Here is a 13,622-nt window from a genome sequence, read left to right on the forward strand (position 1 = left end):
GTCAGTCCACGTGAAGTGCTTGGCGTTGGGTTGGTAATCCTTTTGATAACTGTGCTTTGATGAAAACAGATTGACCTTTTGAAAGACTCTTTAAGGTTGGAGATTCCTGGCTGTGCTTCATACAGGCAGCTATCAAAAATATCAACAAGCTGCACACAAACAGTGGTCCTGTGATGTTAAGAATCAACAGTGTCTAATGTTTCCATCTCTAATTGCTCCTAATTCAGTCTTTTCGCCAATAAAACAAAGCAGAGATGAGACCACAGGTTCTGTTCTCATCGGATGTGGAGCCTCTTGTCGCCAAGTGTTCGCCGCTCGGCTCTTTTCGTCTCTGTCCGCCTGCTCATTAACATTCCTCACTTGTGGGTGTGATGCTGAAAGGATCTCCGGCGCGCCGAACGGAGGCGCGCAGTGTCCCTGTGCGTTCAGAGGAGGTATCAGCTGCCGGCAGGAGGGGAGGAGGAGGAGCGGAAGAAGAAACAGCAGACCTACATCGCAGGCGACCATTCCTCCACTGCTGGTGTCCTTTCACTGCGAGCCACCTGCAGAAAAAAACATCCTTTGCAGCACATTATTTTTGTTTTCTCCCCAGGGCTGAAGATCTCCAATATGTGTCGGATCTAACGTCTCCGGAGAGAGCGAGGAATATCAGACTCCCCTGGTGGATGTGGACACCTGAACTGTGGACATGGAAAAGATAGTGAATTTATCCGTTTCAGTTCTGCTGGTGTTATGGGGATGCGCGCTTGGAGGCTCGCCCAGTGTTCAAATTGGTAGGTATCCATTTGGTTCAAACGAAATTGGCTGAAAAGCAACGAGTCTGTGCGGAAAATGTGTCTCGCCGTAGAAAATTGTGCAGGTTTAACTGATATTTTGTGTCGGTTTCAGGGGGACTTTTTCCAAGGGGTGCGGATCAAGAGTACAGCGCATTTCGGATAGGAATGGTTCAGTTTGGCACCTCGGAATTCAGACTGACGCCTCACATTGACAATCTGGAAGTGGCGAACAGTTTTGCTGTTACCAACTGCTGTAAGTGAAAAGCACATTTACCCCCGTTTTAGACAGAACCCGAATTCATCCGTCCTGCTAGCGTTCACATCATCCATGAAATGCTGTTGTGCATATTGTGCGTTTTTCTGAGCGGGGTTTCGGTAAATGCATCAGCTGTTCCAATGGAGAGGGAACTCATCGGAGCTCTCTGATCTACATTCTGTCTGCAAACATTGTCGAGGCACCCAAGATGCGTAGTTGAGGATGAACAATATCGTGTAGGCAGGGGAAAGTTGGTTTCCACAGTAACAGTCCGTCACATCCATCCCATTTCCATTCCTCAGAGATCAAACAAAGCTACGCTGCAAAGCCATCGATCCTACGAGTTCTTTTCACCGACAGTCTTTTAAACGCACCGGTTTTATTTTAAAGAAAGTGGGGAAACGAGTGGAGGCAGACTGCACTTGATTGCACTGAACATCAACCTGTTCCTGGAATCAAATGCCGTTTCTATAAAGCCACCAATGTCGAGATCTGACTTCTTTTTTTTTTTCCTGCCCACTCCTTGAAAAAAGCGAACCTGCAACCAAATCGAATCGATTTAACCCCTCTCGCCTCATTTATTGGGCATTTCGCGTTCGTGTCGAGGTAAGACTTGCTGAAATGACCATTTTTTGCAGTGTGTGCCGTTGTCACGTCTTTTCTCGGCTCGGAAGGAGCGGTGTTCATCCATTGTTGGCTCCTAGAAGACAGCCTACATCCATAGATTTACACTGAGCGTCACGCGTATTGGCTGGGCGACGATTTAACACATACAGAGGATTAAATAGGGTATTTATATATATAAATAGGATAAACTAACCGCCGAGGCCCTAAAATGACTGGCAGCTGCTTGGGAAAATGCAGGAGACACACTAATAGCTTTTGACCAAACCTAAATCACGACTCTGGAGTCTAAAGACAGCGCACATCAAACTCCATCACTTGGTTTTTCGATCAGGCAGCGGCCAGTTTTCAGCTTCATCCTCTTTTATCAAAAGAGCCAAGATGCTGGCAGTTTCCTTTGAAATAGCCGCAACAAGAGGCAGCAAGTGGGTTCTGAGGTCGCTATTTTTAATAGCCTCAGCTCGAACATTTCATTAGGCGGTTGCCAAGCGACTACTCCTCTCAACAGTCCCTTACACATAAATCAAACGCTTCTGATTGGTGCGCGCATCGCTCCAATCGATTTCATTACCATATAAAAGCTTCCTGCTGGGAGCGCCTCATCGCGTCCGACAGATCCCGGCCAGAGCCCTGTCGATGTGCTACATACAAATATCAGTGTCCCCTGTAGGGCATGAACGCTGTACGTCCTCCAGGGAAAAGAGGTGTATGCGCGCTGCTCTCCTGCAAGCTACAGCAATCCATATCCAACAATTCATCTGCTGCACATACAGCGTGTGTTAGCTGTTTCTGCATTGCTTGACTTAATCAGTGCATATGAACCACATCCTGGATGGATCTACTGCATGCGTGTGTTTTTCCGCCCAGTTTGCGTCCTTCTGTCCTGAGTGTGTGTGTTCTGTTGCACAAACACTCATTTGATTAGATGTCGATCAGGTCCAAACCTTTGCAGACAGTCTCTTCTAAACACCTGACTTGCTTATCTTAATCAATTGCAATCAAAAGTGGAGTAATCCTCACTTCGCTTAGGCCACTGGGGGCTTTAAGTCACTGTGGCATGTAATCGATTACTTTGGCGAGTTTTGATTCTGCACATGTTCTGGAAAGGTCAGGGAGTGAAAAACAAATCTTAAACACGAAGAACAGCATGAAGGAGGTCTGGGAAATATAAATAAACACCAGCAAAGTTGTTTTTTTATTTTCCTGTTCTTGATTTATGGCACAAAATCCAACTGCTGGCTTTTATTTGTCAGTCTAGATTGAACTCGATCATGAAACAAACCATGCGAAGTTTTGATAAAATCAATCAACCACAATCCTTGTAAATGCTTTCAGCTGTTTCTTCGGTCGAGCATTGTATTTCGTGTGCATGTAATTAACTGAGGAGAGATCCCTCACAGGGTGAGGATGGATCACCTCCACATCAACAGCACAGCTCTGGCTCAGTTATTGTAAGGCTAACATTTAAACAGCAGATCGCTAAGACCTGCACACAGCTACCAGTGAGCCTGAATGACTTGATTTGTGATGTCGAGCTGAGGGAATGAACCGCTGCTCTAATGCTGAAAAGGCTGTTGACAGTCTGTGGAGTTTTCTTGTCCCTGAACACAGCACCCAGGCTGCATACCTTTGGTGTTTTCAGAACGTGTGTGAATCTACCTCCTAATCGACTGCTTGAGTGGGAGTTGGAAGTAAGAGGGGGGAGGGCAGCTGGTGGGGGGGAGGTGAGAAGGAGCTGGTGGGGGGTGGGGGTGCTTTTAAACCGGTAGATGGCAGCCTGCCTCACAGTCCACCTCCGTGTGTAATTATAGTAGATTAAAACCACCACTCTGCCTTTTGTTAAAACTCACTTTATGAGACCGCGCGTAGCGGAGAATAAAAGGAGAAGTATTGAAGCAGACGCGGCGTATTGAAAGCTAAAACATTATAACTGCAGGTTCTTGTAAGCTTTCGCTGAGCTCCAGGACTCCTCACACACTCCATTACCAAGGAGCTGCTGCTGTGAGCTTTCACTTCAGATCCAGCAAAAGCACATTTGTCTTTAATGCGGAGGGAAGCACGAGGGAAAATGTGCAACTAAATACACTTTTATTGAATCGGACTACAGGAAGTGACAGATTAGCCAATCCCCTCAAATCCAGACGGATCGGACATTTTTACCAGCTATGAACAGAAAGTACTGAATCTCAATAGTTTTGTGTCTTGAGCAAACTGTGTCTGTAGCACAACGTATTGAAAACATTTAAGCGGCAAAAGTTGGCAGAAAATGCTCATTTTCATATTTTTTTTTACGATTTTTGCAGACTTATGATAATTGAATTAATTGTGCACTCTGATAAAGTGTGTTAGACTTTTATTCCTTTGCAATATGAACCACCGAAGACATAATTTAAGCTTATGGAATAAGTCTCAGAATGTATGGATCTGCACCCCCACAGACATATTACACTCTGGTTGTACTTGGCCTGTGCAACAGCATACTTCATCAATGCAGTGTGTCAGAGACAGTGGGAGGGAGGATGATGCATTCCTCCATCAATAACAGTTCATCTGGACAGGCCTGCATCTGCTGCCAAGACCAGGGGAGTCATTGTGACTGTGTGTGCATGCATGTGTGTGCAGTGATATTGGTGTGCCGTCCGACCAGTGCAATAAATCTCCAAGATTCTTCTTCAAAGTTCCGAGAATAGAGCCACCTCTGAGACCCCGCATGGTTTAATGACTAATGCACCCTGAAACACTTCACTGCTACTAAGAGGAACATTTTTTTATAGTGTATTTATGTTGAATTTCGAAGGCCATGTTATTGTTTGGTGTTGGATTTTTAACTTTCACTGTTTTAAAGGACAAATTATTCTTATTTTTTACCACCATTCAATACATTAGATACAGCAAAGACCCCTGATAGAGCATCACTTAGAAAGCGTTGCTTTCTTATTTTGTTTCTGTGGACTTAAGGCATCACGGCTCATACTGGGATGCTTTCTGCACTGCTACACTGAACATTAAAGGACGTCAGTTTGCTTGTCAGGAGTCACATTCGGCCTGTGAAAACAGTTGTGTGGTGTCTTCTGTGGCTCTGGAGGTGGCTTTTAGTTTGAAAGATGTTGGAATTAACCAGTCAGGGAGAGTCTAATGAAAGACAGTATTGAGCAATCAAGTGTTTCATGGGTTTGACTCATTGGGATTACAAGAAAACTCAGGGTGTTGAGGTTATTTCGGCCTCTGCTGCATTGATTTATTCTTCAGCCTTTTCAAGTGAAATACAGGCTGATTCTACTTATTCAGATGAAACAGTCTGAGAGGGGAAATCACTTTGATTGAACTCCATACATACATGCTCATAGATGTGCACGCTGTAAGGGGTCACAGGAAGACATTGCTTTGCATTAAGAGGTCACAAGCAGAAATGGTTGGGAACCCCTCTGAAGTCTAAATTATGCATGATCGTCCCATCATCAGTGTCCAGCGTGCAGTGCAGCTGAAGCTCGCACTTTTGTCATCGGCAGTGCAAAATGTGATACCTTTTCTGGCAAACTGTGTTACTTGGATGACTGAGACACGTCAGAGCATCATCCTCTCTCAACTCACACGTCTTCCAATGGGACAAACCACCCACACAACTTCAGCACAGGACTTTTGAAGGGCATTCTGGGTAACATCGTTTAATTATTTACATCGAAATGGACATCAGCAATTAATGATAAGTAGCATAAGCCTGTCTGCAGTAGGGCTCACTTAAACAGTGAAAAATGTCTACATAACACTGTGCACCTGTTTACGTGCGTGTCTGTGTCTTCGCCTGCCACATTAAGCTTTATATTCTGCTATAGCACGCTCCCATGCATTTATTCCTGACGCCCACCTCTTTCAAAGCAAACTGCTCTTCCTCCTCTGAGAGCAACAGAGCAGTTTGAGGTCACTGACAGCCGGCCGGCGATTTAACACTTCAAAGTTCCAGTTCGTCATGGTCGAATCACGTCATACTGTAATTTCATGCATCTACATGCCCATAGTATCTCAGGGACATACACATTCAGGGACCTCGGTGAATGATCAAAAGCCTAAACTAACCATATATGCGCAGCGGAGCATCGGTTATAGCCAATTTATTGTTCACACTTAATTAAGCACATTCTCCTCCATTTCAGAGGGAGCTGTGAAATATTAAATAGGCCTGTGAGCTGGCCGGTCAGAAAATGAGGCTAAAGAACCCTCTGCGGATCTTTGGTCGCCCTGAATACACCCCCCAACCAAGCCCTTATAACTTTGTCCTCAAAAAACACAAGACTGAGATAGCATCAGTTAGATTCAAAGGCTCTCAGCTGGAAGTCGGCTCTTGTCTCACATCCAACAATTTCCTTCTGTCAGTGCCTCCGAGGCAGGTGGCTCAGATGCATTTTTGCCCTAAGCTGGACAGGATGCAAACTTTTCTCTCCTGCAGCGACAGTGGTTAGTACCTCAAAATTCACCGGCTACACAAAACAACGTGTTTGAGCCGGAATAGGGCCTTAAAATGATGATTTATTCAGCAGGCAGACAAAGCTGAACCTGACAGAATCTGCCTGGTGGCTTCTGTTTGTTTTCCTCCTGGCTTTAGGAGAGTCACCAGGGACTGATGGATCACTTTAAAAACATGTTTCATGGCAAAAAACTCACCAAAACTGTCAATAACGCAGTCTAAAAGATAATCTAAACTATTGCATTTTGATTTTCTGTGCAGATATATTCATGAAGAACACATAAGGCAAAGTTAGAAATCAGTGTTTCTGTTTAACATATTCTTAGTCAAACCTCAGTGTGGAACCTCATCCGTGTGATGAAGACCATGAAATGCAGTTCAGAACTGACTTCAGAACAGATATCCTGTTTTCAGTCACTGAGAGGACAAGGTTTCATCCATTCATTCATTCATTTACAGTGTTGAAGTTCACAAATGTCTTTGTCTGAAGCAGCAGGACTCTGTATCTCTGCACCAGTGCCACGAAAGACAAATTTCTTTGCATTTCTTTGGTTTGCAAATAGAGATCCAAAGATTGTCTTCTCGGAGCACAGATCCTTATCCTAAAGAGATGTGACCGAGGCTTTATCCTTGGTCCTCTATCTACATGTCCCCCTCCCATATCTTTGTGAAAATAAAAACACCTCGCCGATTCCCCTGCAGCCTTTTAGCCAGCTCTAAACGCACGTACAGTGACAACAGCGGCAACGACACCGTCTCCGTCTCAGCATGTGAATAAGTCAGATTTCAGAGGACGGTCGCTGTGGCAGGAATCTGTCATAAGAGTCAGACACTGTGTCACCGAGATGCAGCTGAAATGATTGTAGGTCAGATGTCGAGTTCATCGCTGAAACTGTATGATGAAGAGCATCATATCATCATGCACGAGTTCTGCAGCCATACGGTCCACTTCTAAATTCAGTAGCAGCTTCAAGGCATAAAAACAGAAGCAGATGGTCATATTGACAACATTTAAGTCATTTAGGCTTCAGCTTAAAACACCAACTAATTAACACGCAACCGAGGTTATTTGACAGAAAAATCACTTGAAGATAAACTTATTCAGACATTTCCTTTAACTTTAATCTGTCCCTGCAGCTTGATGTTGAACTGAAATTAATTCAGAGTTTTTCAGAATAAAAGTAAAATAATAAAAATCTTAAATGTGTATGCCTTTACCGTAATTAAACACTTGTTAAACCAAACAAACATGATCATTGTTTTTCATTGTCATCGTGTTATTATTAACATTTTTACAGAAACAGAAACATTTCAGGCATTTTAAAGTCCAGATGGAAAGCATAGTGTCATATTTCTGAGTGAAACAGGACAGACAGAGGGGACATAACATGTTCAGAGGTCATTTATTGTTTTACAGGAATAAAACACGATTGGATTTTGATTTATGAACATAAAGAAATGTATTTTTAGCATATATTGTAAAACTTGTGCACAATATGACCCAGGATGTGATCTAAAAGGGTTAAAAAGACACTTCACCTTGACTTTAAGAGACTGTTTCTATGTATATCAATCTGGCCTTCAACTATCTTCACAGTCTGTTTGAAGTTCACGTAACTGAGAATGAGCTGAATTCCCTTTAATTCGCAGAGTAGCCTTTTCTGCTGAAGGGGGATGCTCATTAGCATGCATGGAGGAGAATCTGTCCTCCCCATCATCGCGGTGATTAAGATTTGATCCGGCTGCCTTGTCTGGTCTTACAGGGTGTTCTTGTCAAACTTATTAGAAGTTAAGTGTGTGTGGTTTGTGTGTGTGTGTGTGTGGGGGGGGGGGGGGGGGGGGGGGGGATAGGAAATGATGTATGAAAACGACAGACGGAACAACTTTACATTGTGATGAGCGGTTTGCATGGACAGACGTGTCCCTGTGCTCTCTGTTGCTGTACTGTTATGTCTCGCTGAGCAAAATGTAAATGTAATGTAAATGTGAGAGAGACTGTCTTTAGGCCGGCTGTGTCCTTTAGAAAGGGCAGGATGACTCAGGCTAAAGGTGGACACCATCAGGGAAAAACTCGTAACGTGCCTGTTTTTGACAGCAGAGTCGCTTTAAACCGGCTGTGAAGCCCAACAATGAAGATATGAATCCATTAATACTTTATTTAATTCACAAGAAGTACATCTATGCATCTGGGACGACTGACAGCGCTTTGTCCAACATTACGCACAATGATTTCACAGTTTCTAATTAAGAAGCATCATTGATCCTCAGTGTCGTTCTGTGTAACGTTGACTCACATCAGCTGTTCTCTCACCTGTTGAACCTTTGGTTAAAGAGTGTGCTTCTTACAAACCGACGGTCTCCTTCCTCCAGGCAACCCAGGAAATCAACATGGAGGGCTGATGAATACATTTCCTCTCTCTTTTCTTCAGCCCCGTCTCTTAACTCGAGCTCACTTTGTCCACTTCATTTAGAGCTTTGATCCACTCGAAGCATCTCTTGATATTGTCAGCGGTGCTGTTAAGTAATGTCTGTTTTGCAGACAGTGCTATTGTACTCTTGTTCCCTGACGGTCTGCCTGCTTAAACAAAAAGGTCTCCTGTGGACCGTAGCCAATGCATCTCAGCAGCTGCTGGCTTGTCAGTCGCATTTTCTACAGTCCCAGGGAAATTAAAAGAAGGTGCAAGCTGTGAACCTGATAGTGCACTGTCCATGTTTCTTGCTCATATAGAACATCTTAAAGAAAAGAAAAAAACAGCTAAAATGCTTTTTGGTTTTGGATTTGTTCCCACATTTGCGATAATGTCTCTTTGCTGGACATCTCTACTTCCTCAGCTGCTGATTTTACTCCAGTTCCCAGAATGACTTTCACCATTCATCATAAAACAGACCTGAGCTGTTTGAGTTCAGCTGTATGCATCTGGGTGGAAACAGACAGCAATTCAATTCAAACAATAAAATACTAAAATGATGAGAAAAATTGTGCAAAATGGTGAGTCTAGAAAAATGGTATGTGATACTTAGGTTTCACAAAACCTACATTACATACGTGTTGGATCTTCACTAGATGTTGATATAAGCAAAAAGATAAGTAAAGTGAGGACATAATACTGGAAAGATGATTCACTTCAAACTGTCATCATGTGTTGAATCTGCACACTGACTCGCTTTATGTTTAAGTCATGTCTTTATTCTTTCCTCTTGGGGACGATAAAGTGAAGGCCGGAAACTGTGTATCATCACCACAAATGGAAGTTCGAGTGAACTCTCACAGTGAGAGTTGATTTGGTTTTCAGCTGATCTGGTCCCCTGCTGCTTGGCTCTGTGATGCTGTTTGTCCCCATGAAAGGAAGCATGGGTGTTTGGCCATGTGAGGGCCAGTAAGGCCACAGTCTACAGGCGGCTTCTTTGATCTCGGGGGTCAGTTAGGGATAGACTCAGTGGAGGGGGCTCAGGGGTTGGAATCAGGACAGCTTTCTGTTTGTTAGGGCGGCTGTGCAGTGAGGGTTTGATTAGTGTTTCCATGAAGGTATGTTTGTGCGGATTTTTAAGTAAAACATGAGAAAAGATTTATGGAAACTCAAAAAAGCATCCTCAATGTCTCGATTGAAAGTTGTTTTTTTTGTCTTTTTCAACTTGTTCTCATTCCCAGAGCATTAAATGCCAACGCTTTGTCACACCCCTCGGCGTCTCATACAGACACACAATGTACCCTTTAGCATCTGCATGAGATGCAACAGGCTTTCAGTTAACCAATATAAACCCGTCTGCAGCAATTTCAGATGCCTGAAGCAACTGCTTCAGGTGTCCAACATGTTCTCATCCCAGAGACACACAACGCCTTCCTGCCAGAAAACCTGTCTGACGCCTGGTTAAAGTTTTAAACAGTCGCAGTTTGGTGAGGTTGAGGCACCAGAACTACTTGGTGAGGTTGAGGAAAAGATTTTGGTTTGACTTCCTTCTTGTCGTCTCTTGAGTGAAAGTCATTAATACTACGTCACCATACTGTGAATGTCTAATGTTGCCACGAATGGGTCTACGCTGGAGTTAGATTAAAGTCTGGTGCATCTCATACAGACGCTAAAGGGTCTGTATGAGACGCTGAGGGTTGAGGCGAAGCACCGGGATTTGACATGCTGGCTCATATCACAGGCGATGAAAACACCTTCTCCGAGTAAGTTACTGAAGTAACACGCATTTATCACACATGACAGATCATCTGTTTCACTTCCAGGTGAAGAACGAGAGAGGGATGCTATTTTTTGATTTCAGCATCTTCCCACATATTCCCATAATGCCTGAAAAAAAAATAAAATACGAAAGGCCTCGTTCTGTTTTTCTCTCGTAGATGGCCAAAGTTTTTTTTTCTTCTTCTTTGAGCTTTACTGGCAGTTGTCAAACAATTGATTTTGCTTTCAGTTTGCAACCTCTACTTCTTCTGCTCTGTTTATTACAGCCGTGCGTAACGTAGCCAAATTGCCACTTTGCATAGTCCAGTTAATTTGCTTCAAACCAGTCGATGGAAACATTAATTTGTTTATTCTTTTCTTTTATGTGGGCGTATTTTCATGTTTGCTTTTGTTCTCTTTTTTTGTGCAGTTTTCATCTATTACCCTGCTGCTCTCCTCAGAGATTAAAACAAAAGACAAATGTCCTTTTGCAACTTGCAGGGTTACTTTTAAAACATCTCATAATCAAAGCGAACGATGTGAGCGAAGGTGGCAGAAATGAGGGCAAAACCAGTGTTTTCCAAGAATAAGATTCAAACAGTGTTTACAGCAGCCGCAGGTTGAAAGTGCAATGCGATGCCTTAAAATGTGTATTTTAATGTATATATTGGTCTGATCTTGTGGAATCTTTGTCTGTGCATGAAGCCGAATAACACCTTAACGCTGATCTACAAGCAGAGACGTCTTAATCTGCAACATTTTATCTGACTGATCTTATCTTATCTTATCTTATCTTATCTTATCTTATCTTATCTTATCTTATCTTATCTTATCTATAGAAGCTGGTGATAATGCGTTCTGTAGATCATCTGGAGTAACAAGGAAAGTGACTTGGCTGTTTTTGTAAGTTTCAAGGATTTAAGTGCCACAAATTAAATTGAACCTGAGGTTCATCTTCATCTCCATGGCTGGATGACGCCACGGCTGAAGGAGAATATATTGATAATGTGGGTGAACTGACTCTTTAATGGTGCATTTAGTCATTTTTGATCCTTGTGAAACTCCATTGGTGGTAGAAGTAGTCAGCAGAAATTGCAACAATGCTAATGGGAAAGCACTTTATCCCCAGTTTTCTGGAAGAGCATATGAATCATTGCAGTGCTTTGTGTAAAAAAAAAAGCATATAAAGCAAAATATTATCAAACAGCACATTGTGAAAACCAATAATGTCTAACTGAATGTAGCGTACTCAGCAGTGTCAACCTCACACACTCAGATAAGGTTAAATCCCCAATGGTAAAACCAATTCAAAGAGGGATCGACAACAAGGACGGCCAAGTATGTAATAGGTGCCAGGACAAAACCATTAAATGGACAATGACATGGACAATTAGGAGCAGATAAGAAAACAAATGGGAGTGAAATATGACGAGGCAGAGAGAGATGGGGCTTCGGCCAGCGGCGGGTTCGCAAAAGCGAGGTCAGACCCCGTGATCGCTGGCAGGTGAGATCAGTGTGCGTGTGACGGAGCGGGCAAACAAACACACACTCAGAGACGATATAATCTGCTGTGGACAGTCAAGCAGCAGACAGGCACAGAGTTTAATGATGCAGCAGGCGAGAGGCAACTCCAAACTGTTCCCAACTGTCCTCTCTCAACACCGCGAAACTAAAGTTATGCTGCTGCTCCTGAAGGGGACAAGAGTTTGCTGTTATACAGGCAGCCTCTGAGTTTGGAGCATGTGGCTCTGGTGTTGAGACCTACATTATATTAACACAGTCAAGTCCAGCATAAACATTTCCAAATGACACAAGCTGAAAAAGGGCCTCAGCAGCTCCACGTCCCCTGCCGGGATGAAACAGCAGGAGAATCACTTGGAAAAGGGGACAGCTGCATAAATTATCTGACATTTTCTGATTTCACCATTGGCTGGCTGGAGGGATGTCAGAGTAATAGCGGTACGTCCAATAAATGCATTCAAATGCCAACCTTTTAGTCTATCTTAGCTCTGGCTGAATGAATAGGGTTTCAGATTTGGATCATATTGTGTCTACTTTGAACTCTCTTTTCAACTGCAGTTCATGATAATTGTCAGAAAGTCACGCTCACGGCTCCGTGGAGTCTGTGAATGCTAACAGGAACATGTTCCCATGCTCACAATGACAGTGCTGAGAAGCTGGCAGGTGTAATGTTCACCGCATTCACCAACTTAATGTTAACATAGGCTCACAGTTTGCATGCTAGCATTTGCTAATGTGCATTATAGACAATGTGCTTTTGAAGGCGATGAGAATATCAAGTTAAGTATTAGACAAATTAAAATTTTGACCTGTTGATAGCTAGATGAAACATCGTGGGATTAAGAAAGTCGTTTCAGTTCATCCTCTTGGCACTCTTAAGTGTTTGATCTAAGAATGTGGCAGCTTTACTTTACACTGTGGGTTAACTTCAGCTCTTGCCGCGGTATTTGTTAGTAGTCAAATCTGGTTGATGTTGCAGAATTTCAAAGGATAAATTAAACTTTTGACCTGCTGGTGCCACAGACAAGAAGAAAAGTCAGGGGGTCACTGACGACAGTGGGCTTCGTCCTCTGGGAGCATTTGGGAACGCTTGACTGAACAGAGTTAGCAAATGGGGAGTAAAACCGTCCGTAATCCTCACAGTGTCTACATTACTACCCTAATCACATTTAATACTGCAATACACTGCTGTAATGTACATGCTATTTACTCTTCAGCCATGCAGAAAGATTACTGCTGAGCAAATATCAGTATGTCATGGTCCACTGTTCTGTCAACATAACAAGTTCTGCACAACAAAGCCGCCTTCTATATATAACAGAGCCGTTTGTCAAAAATAGTCAGATTTCCATGAAAATCCCCCACAGTAAGGAAGACATCAAATCCCATGAAGCACTGCAGCTGCAACCTCAGTCTTACTTTTTAATGCTCACTGTATTGTTGAAAACCGGGGGCCTCTGGAAGGTCACATCTTCGTTCGCTTCCTTTTGAAGTTGCAGAATTGTGTAATCTCTATCTTTTTCTACGGGACTTTTCGCCGGCGCTAATTTAAACCGTGTAAGCTTCGACAATGGCACAATGTCAAAAGTGTTTTAAACAGCACGAGGGAGCACTGTGTATGAAAAATGGAGTCATTCTCAGGAGTTGCAGTCTCCCTCTCTGTAGGATGTTTCATGCAAATAGCAGCCAGCGCGCATCTCATCGTCTCCTTTTCGACATTCAGAAATGTTTGTCGTATACTTTGTAGTACAGTGTAGCCTGTTTTAATAAGTGTACTTTTTGCCACTATTTCTCCTTTTGAAACAGATGGACTTTTA

The 13,622-nt window shown here is 43.1% G+C and overlaps 1 protein-coding gene across 7 annotated transcripts in view; it reads left to right on the forward strand.

Annotated features, from left to right (window-relative positions):
- Positions 1-403: 403 nt before the first annotated feature.
- The window catches only part of gria2b (glutamate receptor, ionotropic, AMPA 2b), a 48,552-nt gene continuing 35,333 nt past the window's right edge, over positions 404-13,622 (forward strand). For 6 of the 7 annotated variants that reach the window (XR_011602184.1, XR_011602183.1, XM_070962857.1 and 3 more), the window contains exons 1-2: positions 409-773; positions 889-1,029. Coding sequence is in view for 5 of the 7 variants with exons in the window: in XM_070962857.1 (XP_070818958.1) it covers positions 689-773; positions 889-1,029 (226 nt within the window). In the remaining 2 variants the exon portion in view is untranslated. Of the gene's footprint in view, positions 774-888; positions 1,030-13,622 lie in introns of all 7 variants that reach the window. The other variant, XM_070962855.1, reaches the window with a different exon arrangement.

The sequence above is a fragment of the Chaetodon trifascialis genome, chromosome 5, assembly GCF_039877785.1.
Source record: "Chaetodon trifascialis isolate fChaTrf1 chromosome 5, fChaTrf1.hap1, whole genome shotgun sequence".
In the NCBI taxonomy this organism is placed as follows: Eukaryota; Metazoa; Chordata; class Actinopteri; order Chaetodontiformes; family Chaetodontidae; genus Chaetodon; species Chaetodon trifascialis.